This window comes from Furipterus horrens, unplaced genomic scaffold (assembly GCF_987537825.1).
Source record: "Furipterus horrens unplaced genomic scaffold, mFurHor1.1.pri manual_scaffold_3, whole genome shotgun sequence".
Classification (NCBI taxonomy): domain Eukaryota; kingdom Metazoa; phylum Chordata; class Mammalia; order Chiroptera; family Furipteridae; genus Furipterus; species Furipterus horrens.
This window is the reverse complement of record NW_028327173.1, coordinates 57,247,310-57,266,531: the sequence shown is the minus strand read 5'-3', so window position 1 is coordinate 57,266,531 and position 19,222 is coordinate 57,247,310. Positions and strand designations below refer to the sequence as shown.

General features: G+C 40.7%; 1 protein-coding gene across 1 annotated transcript in view; it reads right to left on the bottom strand.

The window, feature by feature from the left end:
* Window positions 1–19,222, bottom strand: part of AK5 (adenylate kinase 5) — a 197,097-nt gene that overhangs the window by 31,663 nt on the left and 146,212 nt on the right. The window contains exons 9-10 of the mRNA XM_090269636.1: window positions 18,910–18,952; window positions 14,693–14,737 (exon numbers count right to left, since the gene is read on the bottom strand). Coding sequence (XP_090125762.1) covers window positions 14,693–14,737; window positions 18,910–18,952 — 88 coding nt within the window. The remainder of the gene's footprint in view (window positions 1–14,692; window positions 14,738–18,909; window positions 18,953–19,222) is intronic.

The window sequence follows — 19,222 nt, the reverse complement described above, 5'->3', positions numbered from 1 at the left end:
AGCATCTCTATTATTCTGAAATGCACTGTTGCTTCAGGCTATTTGGTGATAGGATGAAATATGCTAGAGACAGGGTCAGCTGAAGGTATTATGAAAGAACTTTATATGGGACTGGAAACTTCTTGATGGCAGAGACTGTGCCCTATTTATCAATGCCCGATGTATAGTAGGCACTCAACAGTTGTTAACTCAATGAATGAATGAATAAATGAATGCATGGTGAACAATCTGGGAGCTTCAGGAAGGCAGCCCTCTACATGGCATTGGAAATTAGGAGACTTTTTTTTCTGGATCATTCCTGCATTGGAGTAGCTGAGTGATCTTGAAAGAGTCACTTTGTCTCTTTGGATGCTAGCTTCCTTGTCTATGAATTGATGAGCTTGGGTTAAATTAGTACTTTCTTGTGATATTTCGTACTACTCTTCCTAAATATTCCAGTTTCCCTTCAAAAGTGCTCCTTCCTGAGGAAAGATTATTCATCCCCACCTTTTTGAACTTGACTTCCTGAGTAACTTGCTGTGGCTAATAAAATGTGGGCAGAGGTAGATATGTGCCATATTTAGGCAGTGTATTTTAGCCAGTACAAGGTTTTCCATGTCTCTTTTCTCTTTGCCATGATACTGGCAATGTTTTAGATAATAGGGACTCGATCAGCATGACAGAGTGAAGCCCAAACCACTGCTCATGAGCATGTAGCTTTAGTCTGAACAAAGAACGAGAGGAGGAGAAGGAAGAAGAAGGGGAAGAAACAGCTTTGTTGTCCTACACCACAGAGATTTTTAGGAAGGCTTATTTGTTACTACAGAATAACTTAACTTCTTCTGACTGATACTCTCCCAAATTAACTGTGTATCAGAATTGTATCAGAATCACCTGAGGAATTAAGAACTGTCTTAAATCAGTCAATCTCTGAACCTCTGGGGTTGAGGCCTGGGAATTTCGTTTTAGAAAGTTCCCCAGGGAAAATGTACAGCTATCTGCAATTTACTTTGAAATATGTAAGGATAAAGAAGCTTGTACTGAGGGATGAACAGAAGACAGATATGTGATAAAAACAAGTTACAGTACAATAAAATGTTAATGGTAGAATCTAGGTGGTACATATACAAGTGTTCACTATAAAATTCTTTCAGCTTTGCTGAATGTTTGAAATACTTTCATAATAAAAAGACGATCTTTTTAAAAAATTCCCCTGGTGATTCTGATGATTAGCTCGATTTGGAACTTCTAGATAAGGAAAGCAATTTGCTGTGAACTCCCTGTGGTCACTGCAGGGAGTCTTGGTTGACATTTAGTATTTACAGTGTAATAATGCTGAGATAATGACTCTATCATGAATTAATGCCTGTCATGATGGTTAATAAAAACCCTCATTGCTTTATCAATAGAAGGGCCACCTCTCTCTTGCAGATGAAGGGAACTTTTTGTTTTCTCAGCATCAAGCCCAAGAAAATAAGGAGGGGGACTGTGGCCTATTTTGTACCAATGGAGTGGGTCAGAGACAAACATCATTGTAGATGTCATTGCAGACTTTCAGATAAATGTATCTGGTTCACAATGCTTTTGACTTGATATCCATTCTAATAGGTATCTTCTCTGTATTCTATTTGTAATAATTCACTTAATCCTTACAACTGTTTGAAGCAGGTGAGATCTGTAACCTGTCATGCAGATGAAAAAACTGTGCCCAAGGGGCCTCGGTAACTGCTAAGTTCTAGAGCTTCTCACATGAGGAAATTAGACAGACCTGTTGTTCAGAAATGCACTGCAGTCTTCAGTCAACCAGGCATGGGGGATTGTCATGGCCTGATGAAACACAGGACATGCAGTTCAATATTGCACGAGACATACTTACACCAACACTGTCATTGCGTATATAAAATTCAAATTGAACTTGGTGTCTTGTATTTTATTTGTGAAATATGGCAACGCTATCAGACCCCACCACTTATTAGCCTGGTGACTTTAGGGACATGATTTCATCTCTGTTTTGACAACTCTAATCGTCTATGATTCTGTGACTCACTCACCTAAAACCCACCACAGGCACAGTGAGACGTGTAAAATGTTTAATTAAGGTAAGAGTCTGACATTGGATTCCATAATCTTAACTCTTACATCAACAGAAGACAAGGAAGGTTCAGGTCTTGGCGAGAGGGAAGGGCAGGCACCAGGTGGTGGTTCCTAAACATTTCTGCCCCATGCTCCAGTTTAACCCCATCTCCACCCTACCCTCATCTCCAAACAGGGACAGAGGCAGGACTTCCAAACCACCCACGGGGAAACACGGCTACAAAACCTGTCCTTTGGTTCTTTACCCAGCGTCTTCAGGGCCTGTTTCCAACACAACTCACCCAACCTGCAGACTGGAGCCTTCCCAAAGGTGCTTCACCTGGCTCTGCTTGTTCGGTCCCTGAATTCTTGCACTTCACTGTTCTCGGGTGCTCTGTCTCTTCCAAATTCTTCTTAAACTTATCGAGCCACCTTATTTCCTTTCTTTGTGCCCCCCTGACTTATGACCTTAGGCATGCATTAAATAAATACAATTGACAATTTATAAACTTAGTCTTTCCCTTCTATTTTTCCTTCTTTTATAGAAAATAGTTCTTCTCCACTGTGAGAGAAATATATGCTTTTTATTGAAGATAATTTAGAAAAGTAAAAAGAAAAAAATTTTCTCATGACCCTAAAGGTAACTGACGAAAATACATTTTGTTTTGTTTCTTTGCAGCTTTTTCTCTGCATGTCGTTCTCCGGTCTGGTTTTCACTGGGAATCTGTCTGCTCTGATTTCTCCTCTTTGGGCTTCTGCACTCTTATCTGAAAATAAACTTGTTGGACTTGATAAATTCCAAGGTTATTTCCAGCCCCACCAGTCTGTGTTTTTGTTTTTGTCAGGAAACTTGGGGAATACTTGTGCTTAAAATCTATTTTGTACTATGAAATGAAGTGAGGATATTTGACAGGCGGGGGTATATTTGGTGGATGTAAGTTGGATTACTTCTGGGGTTTTGTGTTCAATCTGGGGCCATACCACAGAAACGGATTTTCTATGCTGTGATGAGAATATAAAACTGGTATCACCTTTCGGAAGGGTAATTTAGTAATATAAGTCAAAAGTCTTAAAAGTTTCTACATTAGTGGGCTTATCCCAAGAAGAAAAAATAACTGTTTTGGTTACACAGATATTCATTACACCATTTTTAATGAAGGCAAAAAGTTGGGGGGAAATGCTCCACCATAGGAATAAGCCAAATAAATCATAATATCGCAACACAAAGGAATAGTATGCAGTCATTAAAATGCTGTATTCAAAGAAGACACATACAAATAAATACATACAATATGATTCCATTTACATAAAGTTCAAAAATATCTGTGGCATTCTGTGTTCTTTGTAGTGGGAAGTGAATAGGAGGGGGCCGAAGGGAACTGTCTGGGATGTTGGCTACGTGCTCATCCTTGATCTGCCTGCGGGGAAGGTGGGTATGTCCACTTAGTGAGAGTTCATCAAGCTAAACACATATGATTTGAGTGCTTCAGTTTCATTACAAAAAAAAGTTTTTCAAATGACATATTCAGTTTTATAGTTTTGGAAATGTGCCTGTGGCATTTTGTTAGGTACAAAGAGTATGTTTCAAAGCTGCACGATCTCATTTTGGTGAAAAATGTATATTTTTGATTGAGTCTTGGAAGACCTTCCTAAGGTCAGAAGCTATCCAACAGAAAGAGACCCTGTCATCTGCAGGGGAGACCAAGAGATGCAGCCGGTGCCCTGCGCGAGGGCTCAAGGCCAGGACAGTCCCTTCCAAGTTCACTGACACCGCAATGGGAAATGAGAGAGGAGGGGTGGCATTACAGGGGCAGCTTGCGACATAGCACTTCAAAGCAGGGCTGCAGCCCTTGCCCGCTTGTCAGGCTACCATCCTGGCTTTGAGAGTGGACCACAGACTTCATGGAGGCCCAGCTTAATTCTGCTTTCTCTGTGGTGGTAGCTCCACAGAGGAATATCTTCCATATATTATTTTGGTAAGTTCAATCCTACCAGGGATAATTAAAAGTCAAAACATAAAAAAAAAAAAAAAAAAAAGAAGTTAAACCCATCTTCCAAGCTGCCAGGAGAAGGAGGCCTGCATTAGAATCTGCAGATTTTTCTTTCTCTTTTTTCTCCTTCTTTGCTTAATCCCTCTAACCCCCCCACCCCAGAGCTATCAGTCTGCTCTCTATCTATGAGTCTGTCTCTGTGTTGCTTGTTAGTTCAGTTTGTTCGTTAGATTCCACATATGAGTGAAATCAAAGACATGACAACAGTGCAGTGACTATGGCGGGGACAGGGGTGGCGGAGGTAGAAGAGGGTATGGGGGGATAAATGGTGATGGCAAAAATACAATAAAAATAAAAATGTGAAAAATAAATTAAAATAAAAAAGAATCAGCAGTAGAAACACATTTTTAAATGGGCACATGGCTATTTGGAATATGTACATTTACCAACCTCCCTTGCAGATAAAAGTGTCTTTGTGACCAATGGGATAGAAACAGAAATGATAAATATGACATCCAGGAAGTGACCCAAAAGGGAAGAGGAATGTTCTTCTCCCCCATGTTCTCTTTCCTGTTAATGGACTTAGGGCATAATGGCTGGACCAGCAGTAGCTATTTTCAGACATGAGGTGACTTTGGAGAAGCCACATAGAAGAGTAATAAAATATTTCCTTATTTCTGACAAAGAGTGTTTATTTACCACAAGTGAGCTCGGGGAACTTGGGGACAGTAACTTTCTGAGCTCCCATCACGTTGCATTCCAATCCATCCATCCATCTACCCAGCCACCCGCCCACTCATTCATTCCAATTTTATGGAGTGTCTACTAAGCGCCAAGTTTCTCACTGCTTGACCTTCTCTTCCTTTCACAACAATACGCGTTGAATAAGGGGCAGTCTCAGGGCTTGCCTCAATAGCTGCACCAAAACCAAGCTGAGACTTCCAAGGAAAACAAGACTGTATTCTACCTGCTGATCTGTGCACACCAGTTTCCCATGCGTTTCCTCTAAGAGAAAGCAGGAAAATGTACCATTGGACTTAATAGGTTCCTTCGATTTTTAACCTGAGGTCATTGGGCTGGTGTGGAGAGGTGAGTGTGTGGCAGTAACTCGGTAATCAACTTTCTGGGAGAAGGCGTTACTCAAAGCATGGGAGAACTGCGAGGAACGTCTTCAGAGTCAGTGTCCCTGACACTATGAGAAAAAAAATAACACGTGGGTCACAGGAACCTGTCACGTTAAAGCAAAATCACTGCTCTCGGTTACAAGAGGAGTCTTTCATTGCCTCAACCACCTGATGGTTGGTTTAAATATATTTCACTTAGAGCTAAAATGATGTCCCCACACTCTTGTTGCTGGAGCTTGGAGCAAATGCTACATTTTGTAAGGCTTAAAGCAGTCACTGTCCCCCGAAGCACTGGCTTGTTATTCTGCTTCCTTCCTCAAGGCTAGACAGGGTCTCCTACAGTGAAACCGGTGTTGTTTTGGGTAAGCACCTGCAGGAGAGTGTCACAGGAGAAAGTAGCAGCCTATAGACAGGATTAGGCCCAAGGCCCAAGCCATACTTTCTCACTTCCGCTGGCCCTGATCCCAGCCGCCCACAGCTGCTCCAGGTGAAACCCCACTTAACAGGTCAGTCCCTTAGAGAGCGTTTACTTTTAAGAAATGATGGCAGAAACATACAGGCACTCACCCAACCTCTTCACCTCTGTATGGGCTCCCCCAGCTTGTAGGTATCCTTTCTTCTTTCTACCCCCCCCCCCCTTTCTCAGGATCCTCTCCTTCTTATTCACTGCCTCCCCTTACTTCGCATATAATAGTTACAATGCTAGCTAATGCTTGTTGAACATTGGCTATGAGCACTGCCATTGTTAATGCATTTCACCTTACATCACCCCTGTGATCGAGGTGCACCCATTACTTCCCCATTACAGGTGAGAAAACTGTGGGCCAGTGGGTATAAGAATGTTGCCCAGGTCACACAGCAAGGACATGGGGGAGCTGGGATTGAACTCAAATAATTCATGCTCTTAACTAGGCCCTCTTTTTACAAATGTGCTTGAGTCTCTCATATTTTAAAAATATTCCACTTTAGACCTTCCTTTCCCTTTAGAAACTGCCCCCAATTTTACTTTTCTCAGTCAAGTTTCTTGAAAGTGTAGTCTGTACACCCCCTCATTTTCTTATGCACTCACCTGAATCCACTAACTTTACTCCTTTTTGTTCCACTGGAACTGCTCTCGCTCAAGTCACCAAATGCTCCTCAGGTGCCAAACCCAACAGGCATGTTTCTATTACATTTTATTTAACTTTCCCAGGTGGACACTCTCTCCACCCTTGCCTTCTATGACACCATTTGTTCTTGATACCCTACTCTCTCTGTTCTCTCCTTCTTTGTTCTGGCCTGGGTTTTTCTTAGTCTCCAGGTCTCCGTTTTCCTCTAGCCTCGCTCTCCCTATGCTCACTGGGTGACCTCTTGCTCACACACGGCTTCACTCACCACTGAGATCCTGCTGAATGCCGCATCTGTGTCCACAGCCGGAACTGGAATTGTGGGTACCAGATCACAAAAACCTCATTTAATGAAGATTAATTACTTCATGGATGTTCCATAAGCATCTCAGTCTTCAGATTTTAAAAAATGTTTGTAACAGCTTTATTTTCTTTATAATTTTTTTTTACTTGTTGATTTTAGAGAGAGAGGAAGGGGGAGAGAGAGAGAAACATAGATTTGCTATTCCACTTATTTATGAGCCTGTTGGTTGATTCTTGTTATGTGCTCTGATGAGGGATCAAATCTGAAACCTTAGCGTATCAGAATGATACTCTAAGCAACTAGTCTACCTGGGCAGGGCTATTCAATGTTAAGATGTCTAAAGCTGAATTCTGTATTGCTCTCTCAAAATCCATTTCTTTTCCATACTCCTTATCTCTGTGAATGGCACCTCTGTTCACCTGGTTGTCTCAACCAGCCATTTCTGAGTCATAGCAATTCCTCTCATTTACCTGTACCCACAATGAATCTTTCAGCTTTATGGATTCTACTTCCAAAAAATCTCTTGGATCCATTTCTTCTGTTCTATTTCAACTGCTTCCTTGTTCCTCACCTGCACAACCATCCAGACAACCTCCCAACTGGCCTCGCTGCCGCAGCCTGGGCTCCTGCTCACTGCTGCCAGCTTCTCTTTCTGAAATCCAAGCCTCCAAGGTCTTTCATGCCCTGGAGTTGACCTCTGTCTCCAGCTCCGCCCCTCACTGCTTCCCACCCCCTAACCTCTGAGGATCTCTCTTGAAACCTTACTCCTTCCCTCTCCTTGCATGGGCCTGCCCAACTTCCTTCCCACTTAGCACTTGGCTAATTCCTTTTCTTTCTAAGGACTTACCTCTGATGCCCCCTCTCCACCCTCATGCCCCCACTTCAGTCTTTCTCGCCATCACCTATGCCTCTGCCACCGCCTGTGCCACACTGTGCAGTTTGCTCCCTCCCTCCAACAGGCGTGCACTGAGATGACGGAGCACAGTCTTTCATCTTTGTATGACTAGGCCTATCACTTTGCTGGTGTATAGTAGAAACTCAATAAATATGTCAAATGAAATAATGAAAGCCACCCAAAGGAATATACATCTAATGGCAGAATTTAGGATAGCAGGGAGAATATATTTATAATGAGGGGAGTTTAAGCAGCCCTCTTAAATTCTACATATTCCCTGGCTTAGACTATTTTTCCTCCACCTCCACGTTAAGCCATTGTCTGTGGTCAATATGCAGTCAGTGCACTCCAGCCAACACACAGAGAACACCTCAGAAGCACCAAGCTTCCTCAGCTCCACCAGCATCACACCCTCACGCACTTGTTCACTGTTGCCCATGACCCACTGACATATAATAGTTTTGGTAATGTTCATTAAAAAGGAGCCCAGGGCCTGTCTTCTTAGCGTACGTATTCTGAAATCAATGTGTGTTGGGAGGGGGTACAATAATGGTTCAGATAATTTTATGGGTTCACATCGTTTCCTGTTTCGAAGTTAACATGGAATTTCACATAATTGGGAGAAACATGGCTGGAGCACTCAGAGGTCTGTTTTATTGCTATTCTTTTGATGTCTTATTATTCTATGGTTTTAGTTTTCAGACATCTATAGCTAGATATATAAGAACATAGTAAAATAGAAAATTGAGGCACTTCTTCAAATTATTATGGCAAATTCTTCCCTCACCCATTACCCTCCCACAACCTCACCTCCATTTGGGTCTCTTTATTACATATCTCCACACACTTTGAGAGCATAGGCTTTGCAGTCTGAGAAACTTGGTCTGAGTCTTAACTCTGTCACTTATTCACTGTCTAACTTCGGGAAGGTTACTTAACCTTTCCGAGACGCCATTTCTTCACCTGTAAAATGGGAAATAACATGAGCACTGATGTTTGGTGTGAGGATTAAAAACGATAAAGATAGCACAGTATCTGGGTCACAGTAAGTCATCCGTGTATGCTAGTTTTAATACTTTTATGAAGTAATTAATATCAACATTGTTGGGGTGCAGATGGAGACTCTGGCTGGTCTCTGCAGTTCACTTCCTTACTATGGTTGTGTCTCCATTGCATGTGTTTCTAATTAAGAGAACAGTTAGCCATGTATCAGCTGTTGGCTGCTCAAACTTGGGGTGGGCAAAGAATAAATACTATTTTGCCATTTTAAAGGAAACTCAGAGAGCCTAAGGAATTGGATCCACAGAGCTTGGATCCAAACACAAGGTTCCAGGCGCGCTCTCATCTTCAGTGCTGTGTCCTTCTAGAGCCTGCAGCAACTGCCAGTGTCTGCTGGTCATTTAGAGTGGATCTCAGAACAAGCAAAAGAGGCTGTCAGTGAGTTAGGCCTGGAGTTGTGCTTGACTAGGTAAACAGGCTGAGCACCTGAAACTTCCCTGGGTGACTTTGGTGGTGAGTTAATGGTGCTTCCAGGATGATCTCAACCAACAGGTAGGGAGATCATGAGTGTGAATGTATGAGGCCTCCATTCACCTTACCTGGAAAAACTCACTCACTGGTGTTCTTTTCATTTTAGTAGTAATCTACCCTTCTGGGTGACTTGTAATTAACTCAGCAACATTTCTTTCTTTGAGAAAATAATTTAAAAACATAAAGAAAATTCCACTTCTGCCATGTCAACCAGTATTCCAAAGATTGTCTTGTAAATCTCACAGTTCTTGATGCATACTAAGCCTTTGATAAACGTTTATTAATTGGTCTGATTAAATGAAAAGAATGTTTTGTTTGTATTCTATATGACCTAGAACCTTTTTGCAATGAGAGGATTTATGTAATTAAGCAGGTTTACTATCAGCACACAATGCCTGAATTTCTCCAACATCAGAAAGACATCCATGATTTGTAAATGCATTTGAGGCTCTCTTGGAAAGTGGCCTGATATGTCTCCCCCTTTACTCTTCCATCCTGAATAGCAAATACAGGTGTAGGCCCAGGAGAGTGCCTAAGGGCCCTTAGTAACTGTATCCCTTCCAGGAAGCAAGAGCTGTGGCCATTATGTGTCTGTGTCTAGAGCAGAGATGGTTTCACAGGGAGGGCCAGCCACAGGCTTTGGAGTCAGATGGAATTCATTTCTCTGTGTGAATCCAGCCCAGCTTATGAGCTGCCTGTTTTCACTTCATAGTGGAAACTCAGTCAAGTCCAGCTTGGGCTTTCTTAGTCCAGTGCAATAATATTGGAAAACCCTGACAGTCCAGTTCTGCAACAGACTGAATGTTTTGTTTCCCTCAAGTTCATATGTTAAATCCAAAGCCCAAAGTGTTGGTATTAGGAGGCTAGGGCTTTTGGGAGGTGATCAGGGCGTGAGGGTGGAGCCCACATGAATGGAATTAGTGCCTTTATACAAGAGGCTCTGGACAGCTCTCACCCTTTCTACTATGTGAGGACACAGCAAAAGTCAGCTGTCCATGAACCAGGAAGCAGCCCTCACTAGTCACTGAAGCTGTCAGTGCTTTGATCTTAGACTTCCCAGCCACCAGAGCTGTCATTAATAAGGCACTCAATCTGTGGTATTTTGTTAGAACTTGTCTAAGTCTGCTCAGTCTGTTATAAGTTCATTGTTCATGTCAGGGCTATTCTCCTGCCTCAAGGGTTTTCTTGACCCTTCCTCCAGTCCTGGTTTTGCCCAGGGCTGTTGATTCCCTGTGGTGTCCCCCTTCTACTTTCCTTCCAGACCCTGCTGTGGAGTCTCCTGCTGGTGCTCCTGATGCATTCATTTCTCTTTGCTCAATTCTGACACGCATCTATCTACCACTGGGCACAGAGAAACATTCAGGACTTTTCCAGGCTCACAAGAGCCCAGAAAAATAGGGGCTTTTAGTAGATACACCCCCTTTTCCCTGACCCCCTCCTCACATTTGTGAAGTTATCTGCTCTTGAAAGAACAAGTGAAAACAAAGCACAAGGGGCTTTTTTTCCTCCAAGATCTCCTAAACGCTAAGTTCAGGGTTTCATATACCTGCTCAGCCCCCTTCCCACGCCCCAGTTACGCTAGGGCAGTGGTTCTCAAAGTGTGGTCCACAGGCTGTGGGAGTCCCTTATTTTCATTACAACACTAAGAAGTTGTTTGCTTTTCACTGATGGGGCAAAAGCAATGGTCGTGAAACTGGAATGCAAATCAAGGCAGCAGCCTGGAAGTCATGTATTCTTCATCACTATGAACTCACAGTAAAAGAAAAGAAAAATGCCCTGTTACTTAGGAATGCCCTTGCTGAAGCAGTGAAAAAGGTTAATTTAATTTTGACCATTAGGTACAGCTCACTGTAATATTTTGTGTAACAAAAGGGAAGCACAAAGGCCACACAGCACACCCAGGTTAATAGCCTTCTCAAGGAAAAGCTCTGCATGACTGTTGGAGTTGCTTAACTAGTTGCTTTTTTAACTGAACACCATTTTTACCTTCTGAAAGATCAATTAACAGATAAACAATGGTTTTTCAGACTTCAGTATCTGGCAGACATTTTCTTGAAAAGAAATAAAGCAAGCGGTTCCTTCAAACACACACACACACACACACACACATCCCCACAAAAAACCTGACAGCATCTGTTGCCAGTGAGAAAATCCCAGTCTTCAAGCCTTGATCCATCATTTACTAGTGAATTATTTAACTCTCTAAAGTCTTACTTGAAAAGCCAGGGTGGTGATAATACTCCTTGGAGTGGCTACAAGCATTAAATAAGATATAAAGCATTTTATATAGTGCCTGGTGTGTGTTAAGTGTTCCTTAAACATTGGTTTCTATTATAACTACATAAGGTTAAAACAACCGGGTGTGCTTTTATTTCTTTCCCCGAGTTGTTTTTCATTTTTAATCTAACTAACTATATGAGTCAATTCCACCAAAAACATTTAACCTGAGCCTCAAGAAAATGCTCTTTAAAAATTAGGCTTATTCACTGAAATATTAAGTTTTGAGCAAAAATTCTCATTGCCCTAGTTTTCTTCCAGGAAAGAGATAGGACTAGTTGGGCACTGATTAAAAATGCACAGAATGACACAAAAACATTCTATAGGCACCTCTCAAAGCTGACTACTGAAAAGCGGTTTATCAGCACCAATGCTGAGGCACACAAGGCCACCTGTGTCCCCGACATGCTCAAATTCAAGGCATTGAATGGTGTCTTGATCATTATGTCATGTAGTGTCACTCCTCATCAGTAAAGTCAGATGATTTTCCAAACTGAAGCAACTCCTACGAAGGCTTTAGAAAGAAATTAATAGGAATTCAGGTCATGTTCCATTTTGGGCATAGGCAGGCCATGACAAGGAGACAAGGAAAAAAGAAGCCATAATAGATAATGATCAGGGATTGGAAAAAAAAAAAAGAAGAAGAGAAATGTACCAGAAAAAGTTGTGAAAACTCTGGGAGCCTGTTAGTGAGATATAATGAGAATATTTCTCCGTTTTCCAAATAATTTTTCATTTTCAGTAATGATTCAGTTCCAGTTTTATATATCAGCACAGTTTTTGTATCTTGTGTGAATAATCAAAACCCACAGGACCATTGTGAAGCCTTTTGAGCACCAGGCCCTGTTCTTTGGAGGTATTTTTCTATAAACAGCTACCTAACTGCTTTCTTCATGAACAAAGAAGTAACAGCCACAAAACATTCAAAGGGCCGACTAGGTCCATCCTTGCCACCTTTGATCCACTTTCCTGGAACATTTTTTTCCCATTCAAAGGACAGTCAGTGTTATTACCTATCTCCACTTATCACTATTTTGCAAATGACCAAGAAATAGAACCAGCTTACGGGGGGCAGGAGAGGGAGGGAGTTGATGTTGCTTGTCCTCAGCGAGAGGGTGGCAGCTACATGGAGCAAGGAGCATCTGATGAGGCTCAGAATTAACCAGAAAACCATCCTGCCAGAAACAGCTACAGCACCAACCTGCCCATCAGTTCCATTCCAGGAATTCCAATTGCCATTTCGGTTGTTATGGAAACTGACCACACTGCCTCCTAAAGAATTCATTACTCCAACAAACATTTGCTGTTCTAGTCATTATGGGGTATCTAAAGGAGGGGTGCAGACACAAGGAAGGGAGGAGCTCACAGGTGGAACCTGGTGATGAGAGACTTCACAGGGAGTTAGAACTTTAACCTGACCTTGGGGCATGATTAGGTAGGGGAGAAGACATTTCAAGTGAAAACACTGTCAAAAGCAAGAAACTGTTCAAGAGAGAATAATGGTGCAGGTGGGGTTGGAGCCAGAGACTTGGGTGCAGTGGGAAATAGGAAAGACACACCAAGGCTAGTAGGGAGAGAGCTTTGAAGGCCAGTCTAAGGAGTCTAGACCTTTCTGTGGACAAAAGGCAACTAATGGATACTTTGAAACAAGGGAAGAGTGCTTTAGAAATATTAATTTTATATTATGACTAAAAGGGAAGATGTCAACCTAGCCTCTGCTAATACTACCGCTCCACTGTGGTTCTGGTAGATGCCAAGACAATAATTTAAAAAAATAAAAAAATCCAGCCATCTTCTCATATTGACAAAGCCACACTTGTTTCACTGAAATCACCTGACTCTTGTTTATTAAAACTCATAAAAACTGCTATGGGTACATCTATGACATTCTGAGTATTTTTACAAGCTCAAATTGACCTGCAATAATACAGCCCCAAAATGCCATTCTGCCATCTGTCAAGGAAGTGTTTGGAACTAAGACCTTAATTTTCAAACAGAGCCCAGTAAATACCCTAGAAGAAGAACAACTATTTTTCCTCATATCACAGTGGCTTTGTACCTTCTACTGCTCAAACAGTAAGCTGAAATTGTTTTTTTACTAGAATAGTGACTGACCAATAAACTGACATACAGGAAAGTTTGGCTGGATTCTAAGAAAAGCCTTTTGTTCAGGCCAGCAGTTCTGAGTGTGATCTGTGAGCCTTTGGGGTCTGAAGCTTTGTCTGACACCAAGATTTTATATTGTGCTATTTGACCTTCTGAAGGGCACAGGACTTAGGAAGAGGTGAGCTGAAATCTTTAGTTAACCCTAGACAGAAATGACATTTGAAAAAATATTTTAACATTTAACTGTGAGTGCTAAACAATGGGAAAATCTGAAATAATATTAATGCTTAATGCTAGAGACAATAACAACTACCACAAAATATGCTATATTATTTTTAGAAGCTTTTTTTAGATCTATTGATAAAAATGCAGATTTCTATGTGATAATAAAGGCTCTTTCCTTGAATTCCTGCACATGATGTTTAGAGTCTTTCCTCTTCCTAATTTGATCCCTAAGATAAAAGCTAAACAGAAAATATAATTTATTGTGTCTTGGCCATGATGCCAAGAAAACTGAGTCAAGTTTATGTGGAAAGGGAAATTTTCTCTGAAATTATGATGATGAGTAGAAATAATGTACTTTTACTTTCTGAAAATAATGTAAAATAAGTGTGGCAATAATCTATCCAGATTTCAAGGTTAAAGTCAACTAGATGCAAGTAGGTCAGAAATAAAATTCAGGTTGGGCTCAAGAATTGTCACTGCTTAAGACATGTTCTTTTTGGATAGAATTTTTCCTTTTCTCATCTCCCATCAATCCCTTCAGTCGCTCCATCTCTACCTTTAGTTCCCTGCGTAAATGTCACTTCCTCAGGGAAGCCTTACTAATCATTCTGTATGAAGTAAAATCCCACTTCTACCCCAAACACTCCATGCAGGTCATTCTGTTTTGGCTCTGTGTATCCTTCCTAATTTTGTGATAGCTATTTGATTAGTTCTTTTCATCTAAGAGGGAAGCTCAATGATCCCCATTCATTGCCCAGCATGGGCCCAGCATGCAATAAGTATTGGTGGATTATTGAATGTGGGGGACAGTCCAGGGTAACAGCCCACACAACTGAGTGGTGAAGTGGGGAGGGCCCATTTAGAATGGTACCTTGTCTGTGCTGAAAAGATACAAATCCATAAGGAACATAAAACTGTGCAAATAAAAGCAGTAATCCAAAAGTGTTGGGTAGTTATCTTTACCAAAAAGAAAAAAAAAAAAAAGGAAACCTTCAAAACAGAATGAGAAATGAATAGCCTTTTCCCCTACCAAGTTGTTATTATTAACAGTTGTATTACAATATTTAAGGACTGTTACTCACCAATCATGAAAATAATTTTATACTTCCTCAAATCTTCCATGAAACCTTTAAAATAAGAATAATTTAAATTATTAGCAAGAAGTATTATACTGAAACCCTGGTTTTACTCATGTTATGTAGAAGACAAAATCTTGTGGTTCTTTTTGATCGGAAGCTTAAAGTTGAGTAAACGTGTTAAGAGACCATAACTAAAAGCGCCGATGACCATTTCAGCCATATTCCCAGCCAGGTAATGTATTTTCATTTAGACATAACTTGTTACCTTTAGGAGGTAAAACTGATAAGCCATAAAATGGCATAATCACAAAGAAATCTAACTAAAAAATTATTCTAAAAATTTCTTAAGCGTCTCAGTTGTGAGTTATTTCACACTTTTAAACATTTGCTAACCGTGTTTTCATAAAGAGGAGTTAAGACACAATTAGGGAGTCTGGACAACAATAACTTAAAAATAGTTCCTATTTACAGAAAATAATGCTATTTCCATTTAAGATAGTGGTATCAAAGTTCCTTTTAAAATAAAAGTATATAAATAATAACAATGAGTCAATTTAGTGAGAAATATCAAGTAAATAATACATCGTATAATAAGCAGTATAGAAATGAAGGAAAAACCACGAAGGTGGGAAGTGAGAACTGAATTCTGGGAATCACCACTTTAAGGCAAAGGTACAATTAGACATTTTGGCAAAGTGTGAAACCCTCTAGAATTTGTGGAGCCCTAAAAGATTTTCAGTCGTACACCATGCAGTAGGTAGCCATGAGGGAAGGGTAGACAAGAGCTATATTTCTGATCCTGTTGTCAGCTGACTTGGTCTAGGCAGATGACTTCTCCTTGCACCCCAGTTTCTCCACCCGTGAAATAAAGGTGTTGGACGCAATGATCTCTGATTCTGTGGTTCCTGTACATGAATAGGCCTCATGAGGAAATGGCCTCCTTTGTCCCTCGGCCACAACAATGATGCTGTTATTGTTGTATGTTTAAGATACCTTCCTGAAGTAAACGAAAATTCCAAGAGACCTTGGATGAGAGAGAGGTCACCTGAAGAGATAACCACAACCAAAACCTGGAGTTGGGAATGGTTCTGTGAGCTTGTGGTCTCCGGGCTCAGAAAATGCCAATGGTTACTGCCTGAGTCTGGAAGCAGGGGCACCTCAAACTAAAAAAATGTTCAGAGGTAGGCTCCGCAGAAAGGGGAAACAGCAGTCCTACCCAAGAGCGTTTCAGAGAGAGGAGCAGAGACAAATAATTCACCCTTGCTTTAAGGCTCTAGAGCTTTATTTATGCAGATTAGATTTTACATGTGATCAAGAGTAGAACCCTGTAACAACATGAGGGTTAGCAGATTGCTTACTGAACTGCGCCAGGACAGGGTCAGCCTTCTGCCCTGGAGGAAGAGATTTGGGGCAGGTCAAGAGCGCAGGCATAGGCTAGTTCAGGATGCTCTAAAGTTCAGTGTGGGATTTAGAAGGAGCCAATAAGGAAGGTACTATTCCAACCTAAAGGCCTGCCCGGGCAAATGATGATGCTAAATGCTTAAAACGCCGGCCTTAGAAGAGTCAGAGGAACTCAGTGTGTTCAAGTCCTTCTCCAACCGGCCAATTTCTGAGCAGCTTAGTCTAACACGCACGGTGATGATGGTGGGGGTGGCAGGCTGATTCCACAAACAAGAACTTTTGGAAAGGTTTCTTTGATGTACTTAAGCAAAGGCCAAACAAAGATTCTATACCAGGGGGGTGGGTGGGTGTAGAGTTAACCTTTGAAGTCATGATTTTAGAGCACAATGCTGGGCAAACAAAACAGCATGTGAAGCTGAATGCTTCTCCCAGCTGGACAGATGTGACTACAGATAGAGTAGTTGAAGATAATTTTGAATATTATTCTTCTTAACCTTTCTGCTAAGGGAGATACTTTGCAAACTGCAAGATACATTGAATAGATAGTAATATATTGCAATATAGGATATTGTGATTTGTTTCATTTCATGAAAAACTTGCATGCAGTTTTAAAGTAAAGACACTAAGTTCAAAAGTATTTGGTGTTTCTGTTGGAAGTCCAGGCCCCTGGGGTGTGGAGCAGCCCCATCAGTGGGGAGAGCCCTGGAGAAGGGGGCCGGATCGAGTCAGCCCCGAGTTCCTCGTCTAGTGGAACTCTGGGCTCTTTTCCTAATTCTGGAAGTATCTGCTTTTACTCATCCTATGGGTGTGAATTGACTAACATGACAGGTAGAATGTAATTACCTGGAGAGAGAGTGGAAAGTTTTTAATTTCCATCTTGAGGATAAAATTATAATTTTTACACTTTAAGTAAACCGATAGGACTCTTACACTTCATATCTGATGTAGATGATCAGTACTTTTAAAGTTAGATCATTCCTCTGACAGTTATAAAACTTACTTTTAGTGGAATTGGGCGGTTCATTTATATACACAATTCGATCTTTTTGCAGGAATGCACTGTGAGCTAGCTGAGTGGAAGGCCCAATGAGAAAGAAAGAGAGGGAGATAGAGAAGGAGAGAGAGACAGAGAGGAGAGAGAGAAGAGAGAGAGAGAGAAAGAGAGGGAAGGAGAGAGAAAACAAACAAAAAAAAAGAGGTTGGGGATAGAATGGAACAAGACAGGAAGAAAGAAGGAGCTGGAAGCAGAGGAAAAAAAGTGAATTTGGGGTCTTTGGAATAATTTGTTTTTTATACTGAAGGATGCTTTTTTTGGTTCTTTTTAATTAAAGAGATGTCCCAGTCTTTTCATAGAGTAGCTCATCGTGACTGGAAGATCCTGTTATCTGGAGCTTCTATTAAAGGCAAAAATACATTGGTGCTCTTAACATGTGGGACCAGATGGTCACTTCACGTTCTCTGGATTTCAAGTTTACTTTTATCCATTTGCAATCTAGTGGCTGTGGTTATTATTATTTCTATTATTTTTGGTATACCTATATCCTATTCCAGTTTTTAAAAAGTTATTTTTTAAATTTAATGATGGTACATTCTTAAAATGTAGTCATTACAAATTAAGGTTATAGAGACTATTTAATGACATGGGAACATGGTTATGTCATGATATGCACAAAAATTGGAGCTAATATTTGTATGCACATATGTATTCTCAACTATGTGAAAATAAGTATATAGACAACACTCTGGAATAAAATGTACTGGAAATCTTAACCATACTTATTCTGAGTTCATAAGGTTTTATATGACTCTGATTTTCTACCTTAAAAAGTTTTCCACAATGAATATGTGTTAATTTTGTAACCAGGAAAAGAGGGAACTTTATTAGGCACTCGATCAATCCGTACCCAGTTGGGACTGAGTTGCTTATTTGCACTTGGCTCCTGTTTATGTGCCTTTCCCCATGAATCATCATGATGTCATTGGGTACCTGAGATTTTCACATCCTGCCATTGCCATTATCATCAAATGACACTTTATCTGCCACCTCATGCTCCTGGATCAGTGCAGGATTAGAATTGGGGTTATCTAGAAAGCCAAATCACTTAATTGTATGTATTCACAGTCAATATAAACATATATCCATGGGCTATAATTATAACATTTATTACAGAGAGATAATGTTAGAAGGCATTTTACTTAGGGCAATCATGAACCTTATCTTTCTTGGAAAATCTCAAATTCAGATAATTTTTATCTATTTTCAGTTCCATGTATAGCTATTTATGCTTGGGTTTTTAGTTTTTGCAGGACTTATAACATGACAAAAATTATAAAACAATATAATTTCGGTGTTTCTTAGGCTGCATCCCAGTGGTACACTACAGAAGAGTAACTACTATGCAGAAAAAAAATTGTGTTCCAAAAAATTTAAAGAATGTTCTAGTAAAATTGGCTAGCTTTCTTTGCTGCAGGACTTGTTTGGGAGCCTTGCTGTGGCTATTATATATGTGATTCTTCCAAAGGTGATTGAGTGGTAAGCACTTCCCAAACATATTTTACCAGAGCATGCTCTTTTCACTGAGTACCTCAGGGGTCATGTTCTCAGGGCAGTGAGAAAGTGCATCTCTCAGGCATCCCTTTGGTTTTTTACATGGACCAAGATGGGAAGATACAGAGTTCCCATTTTAACTGTGTTTTCTGACTAAGGGGAAGTACATGTTGTTGGTAGTTTCTTATCTCTTTGCTGCTCTTTAGTAAAAAAGACATGTTTAAAGCCACTCAAGTGACACCTTTAAGTCTGCTCAGTAAAGAAAACTCACCTCCCGTGGTGTCCTCTCCAAATATATATGACTGGTCATCACCCTGTTTATAAAAAGATTAAAATATTAGATTATGGTACTAACAGGTATTGTGTTAAACTTCTTGCCAACATCAACACACTTAACCTTCCAAGTAAGTCTGTAAAGGACCTTTTACAGATGAAGAAGCTCAGAGTTCAAGAAATAAACTTGTGCAAGGTCACATAGTAGTGAGGAAAAAACCCAGATTTAAACCTGCGCTGTCTGTCCCCCGGATTCATGCTTTTCTTAACTGGTGCAATATCCTGCCTCGTTTTCTTGGTGCATAACCTAT